At 41.1% G+C, this 5,066-nt stretch overlaps 1 protein-coding gene across 2 annotated transcripts in view; it reads right to left on the bottom strand.

Annotated features, from left to right (window-relative positions):
- Positions 1 to 5,066, bottom strand: part of LOC106867700 (uncharacterized protein ZK1073.1) — a 112,460-nt gene that overhangs the window by 71,121 nt on the left and 36,273 nt on the right. For both annotated transcript variants that reach the window (XM_014912655.2, XM_014912658.2), the window contains exon 2: positions 2,521 to 2,571. In XM_014912655.2, coding sequence (XP_014768141.1) covers positions 2,521 to 2,571 — 51 coding nt within the window. The remainder of the gene's footprint in view (positions 1 to 2,520; positions 2,572 to 5,066) is intronic.

The following is a 5,066-nucleotide window of genomic DNA, read 5'->3' as shown; positions in this document are numbered from 1 at the left end:
GTGACGGTGGTGGTGGTGGTGGTGGTGGTGATGATACTAGTGTAAATTGTGGGATGCTAGTGGTGGTGGCGGCGGTGGTGGTTGTAGTGGTAGGGATGATGCTGGTGGTGGTGGTGGTGGTGGTGGTAGTGCTAATACTGGGGTATGGCGGTGGAGGCGTTGGCGGTCATGCTAGTGTTAACTGTGATGATGATGGTGGTGGTGGTGGCGATGGCGGTGCTTGCAGTTCTGGAGCTGTTAGTAATCAAACGCGACATGGTAGTAGTAGTAGTAGTGGTGGTGGTGGTGGTTACAGTTGCAATGAAAGTGTTAACTGTGCGGTGGGAGATGAAGACGTTTTGTGCTGGGATTCGCCGCGGCGACGGTGATGCTGAATGTGTTGGTAGTAGTTTTCCGTAGTGGGGATGTTAGTGGCGCAGGTAGTAGTTTAGTGGTGTTGCTACTGCTGTTTGTGCTAGTGCTGACAGTTAGTCGTTCAGCAGCAGTAGTAGTGGTGGTGGTGGTGGTTGCGGAGGTAGTTGTGAAATGCAGATGCCAGTAGCAGCCGTCGTGATGCTGGCGGTAAATGTAGCTGCCACAACTTAAATGCGAGCAGCATTCGTCGAAATGCCATGTAAGTGTTTGTGTACATACACATACGTAGATACACATGTACTCGGGTACATGTGTATCTAGTTAGGTATGTGTGTGTGTGAGAGAGAGAGAGAGAGAGACGGTGTGTCGCGTATGTGTGTATTGTATGTTGCGACTGCATGTTACGTACGTGGGTACGTGTGTGTGTTTATGTATTAATGAATGAATGTACGTGTGAATGTGTGGGTGGATTAGCTATGCTCGTACATAGATAGATACAGAGGGAGGGAGAAAGAGACAGGAAGAAAGAAAGGAGAGAAAGAAAGAAAAGCAGAGAGCGGGAGGAGGAGAAGGAGGAGGAGGGAAAAAAAGAAAACAGACAAACTGACATAGAAAAGCACATTAAAGTCAATCGCATCTGCAAAGCTAAAATATAGTTTTGTTTATAAAGCTGCGGTTGAAATTATGAGAGATCATGTTTTTAACGGTTTAAACGAGACGGCTTATGATAGTTACTCATTGTGTGTGTTTGTGTGTGTGTGTGTGTGTGTGTAGTAATTGGTTTTGATTATAATAATTTCTAAATCAAGCACATGACCAGAAATTGCATGGTGAGGGAAACAGTCGAAAGATGACTGGTGCTTATTGTGCCGACGTCAGTAAGGATGCAAAGCACTGCTCCACGAACACATCCGATGAATAATAATAATAATAATAATAATTAGGATGGTTTCAAGTTTTGGCACAAGGCCAGCGATTCCAGAGGGGGCAAAGTCGATTACACCAACCCCTACTTATTTTATCGACCCCGAAAGGATGAAAGGCAAAGTCGACCCCTGTTTCAAATGTTGGCACAAGACCAGCAATTCTGAGGGGCTGCGTAGTCGACATCATCAAAAGGATGAAAGGCAAATTCGACTCTCAGCAGCATTTGAACTCAAAACGTAAAAAACCCAACAGAAATGCAAAGGTCGTTAAGCATTTTGTGTGGAGCACTAATGATTCTGCCAGTTCACCAATGGTGTTTTTTATTTGTCACAGGGGCATCAGATGAGGGGGGACATGACAAGGACAGTTTACGGGGGGGGGATTATGTGAAAGATGAGGGGAAGAAAAATAGAGAAGGGGAAGTGACAGAGAAAGTGTAAGTAGTATACAGTGTATGTGAACAAGTCTAGGGCCAATCAGGGAACCCTACAGATCCAGCCAGAATCATCCGAAGTGCTAAGGCCAAAAACCCTCGCCCAATAATAATATCAGCTTCTGGTTCAAGACTATTTTGAGGGGGAGGTGGGTTAATCAATCTCAGTGTGCAACTGGTACTTTATTTTATCAACTCTGGAAGGATTGAAGACAAAGTTGACCTTGGTAGAAATTGAACCAGAACGTTAAGAGATGGCTGAAATACTACAGAGCATTTTGTCCATTGTGCAAACAGTTCTGAGAGCTCACCATCTAAGTCAAATAGTAATGCTGTCTTTGTTCACCACAAGGGTTAATGGAAACTACAGCACTCCGTCAGTTACGACGACGAGGGTTCTAGTTGATCTGATCAACGGAACAGCCTGCTCGTGAAATTAACGTGCAAGTGGCTGAGCACTCCACAGACACGTGTACCCTTAACGTAGTTCTCGGGGATATTCAGCGTGACACAGTGTGACAAGGCTGGCCCTTTGAAATACAAGCACAACAGAAACAGAAAGAAAGAGTGAGAGAAGGTTGTCTTCACCACAACCTTCTCTCAGCAACTGATACTTAATTTATCGACCCCAAAAGGATGAAAGGTCAAGTCGATCTTGGTGGAATTTGAACTCAGAACGTAAAGACATGCGAAATACCGTTAAGCATTTCACCTGGCGTGCTAACGATTCTTGCCAGCTCACCACCTTAACACTGATTATAGTAATAATAATTAAGCTTATAATTATGATTATAATAATACAATACCTGTATGTGGACATTGAATTTTCCAACTCGGGGAGCAGATATTTCGCGTTTCTGGAACAGATCAAAATATAAAGATTAGAAATACAAAAATATTGAAGAAACTGAAGAAGAGAATGATACAAGCTTTGTCAAACAATAAAACTGGTGTGTATGCATGTGCATACATTCTTTTATTTTTTTATATTCTTTTATTTGTTTCAGTCATTTGACTGCAGTGAGGGGATTACTGTACATTTGTATAAAACAGAGTCCAAGAGAAATGCACTTGAGAGAAAGACTAGTCAACTAAGAGACAGACAGAGAGCCAAGATGGAGAAGAGATGCTTATGAATAATGAGGAGTGGGTACAGAGTTGCTAAGGACACGATATGGGTGACAAGAGAAAAAGACAAATGAACTGAGATTGCCTAAGGTGACATGGGACCAGACATTTCTGAAGAGCAGAGGGTGTGATAGAAGTAGCTGTAAAAAAAGTGAGAGGTGAGTGCCAGGTAGAGTGGAAATTTTGTCCGTTAGACCGTTAGACCAATAAAAAAATTATTAAAGGAACAAGATGGTGAGGAAATCCAAGAGAATGCGATGAGGCAGCAGCTTGCTATCCCAAAAATGGAGTTCCAGGAATGCTTCCGTCGATGGAAATGACACTGGATAAAGAGTGTGGCTTCAGAATGGGATTACTTCAAAAGAGATTAACCCTTTCATTACTGTATTCATTTTGAGATGCTCTGTGTTTCTTTCAATTACTTTAAATATAACAAAGAATTTAGTAAAATAACTTAGTTATCATTCAGCTAGTGTTAGGAACATAAATTGTGACAAAGGTTTGGCGGAAGATTTTAATTCAAAACTGATTGAAACAAGGCATTTGTATTCAGAGCTGGTTTCAGCCGTTTGGTAACGAAAGGGTTAAATGCTGAATTCATATATGTTGTAGTTTCCTTTTTATGGCACCATTCCTGATATTTTTCGATCGATCACACCTCGTATAAATATTAATATGCCACTAAAGAATGAACTATATGTGAAATTAATGTTTTTCTACTTCAATTCTAAATATGTTGCTCTTAAAGATAGTGTGAACTGATTAAGTATATACATGCAAGTCAAACCTACTCGGATTTACTGCCATGTAATTATGTGTTGGAATTTAATGGCCTGTTATTAATTGGGCTTTTAATTACAGTGGATTTATTCTTTGATGTTTAAACATCAATTTTCTATGTGTATAGATGTTGCTATATACATGAGAATGTCTTGTGGGGACAGACACCTTCACTTGTCGGTCACTCGTAACGTAGTGATCAAAGATAATTTAATGAAGTCAGGAAGACAACCCACAAGAGAGCAGACCTGCAAGCTCCCAATTTAAATATGAAATTTGTAAATCTCTAACACACACACTCACACACAAACACATAAACGCACACACACACACACACCAGTTTCTGGCTCATATGCATTGTGTTTCTTCCTTCTGTCTTTTCTATCACTACTATAATGGCCTCTGCTCCTCAGAATTGGCTCTTGGCTCCACACAAAACAGAACACTCAATCCTTTCTCCTCAAAACATCAGTTCTTTGGAAATCTTCTCCCCAATGTTTCCTCTAAACGTTTTTTTTTTTTTCGCTGTTGAGCACAAATTTTCTCTTCCCTTGCAAAGCATGTCCACATCCATGCAAGCATCCATCACTTCAATGTGGTCTCCTGACATGTCACCTTTCATGGATGACAATCCAAGCTTTTAAAAGCGTAATGTAACCAGAGAACGAGCAAATGGCATTCTCTCTAGATGCTGTTCCTCTCACTAACCACTACACAGTGTGTGCTGGATGCTTTTAACATACCACTGGCAAGAGCACTACAATGTGGCACAGGAAGGAGTGCTTTTTACATGGCACCAGCACAAGACTTTTGCAGGCCAGTCCTCTCCACCAAGCGAAGTGGCCTTAACACTTCAGCTGTGGAGGTCGAATCTTCTTGAGTACAGCAAAGCGCCAGGTATCTTTGTCCTTTGTCATCTCATCTGAAAGGTTCAGCATTCTGAGGTCATCTTTCAGTACTTCGTTTCATGTCACCACATCCCTACAAACTTTTGATGGTTATATACTAGTTCCAGGAATGCATCTGGCATGTTAATTGGTATATCCAATAACTTAACACTGCTGTACGCACTGGCTATATAAGCAATGTGTTTGGAGACAAGAACGGGTTAGATGAGTGCACATGGTCTTGAGTTCAGTCCAACCACATGGCACCTTGAGCAAGTATCTTTTACTATATCCGCAGGACAACAAAAGCCTTGTGAGTGGATTTGGCAGACAAAAATCAAAAGATGCCCGTCATATATATATATATGTGCGTGAGTGTGTGAACATATGTAAATTCCATTTCATCCATGCAAGCATGGAAAAGTGGACATTAAACATGCATCTCATGATGGTGATGATGATACATGCATGTACTTGTAATTCATAAGATATCTAAAAGCATTGTCTTGTTTGAATAGAAACAGAAAACTGAACGACACAAAAAAAAAAAAAAACTA

Source organism: Octopus bimaculoides, chromosome 14 (genome assembly GCF_001194135.2).
Source record: "Octopus bimaculoides isolate UCB-OBI-ISO-001 chromosome 14, ASM119413v2, whole genome shotgun sequence".
NCBI classification, from domain to species: domain Eukaryota; kingdom Metazoa; phylum Mollusca; class Cephalopoda; order Octopoda; family Octopodidae; genus Octopus; species Octopus bimaculoides.
Note: the sequence above shows the minus strand (reverse complement) of the source record. Positions and strands in the feature narration are given on the sequence as shown.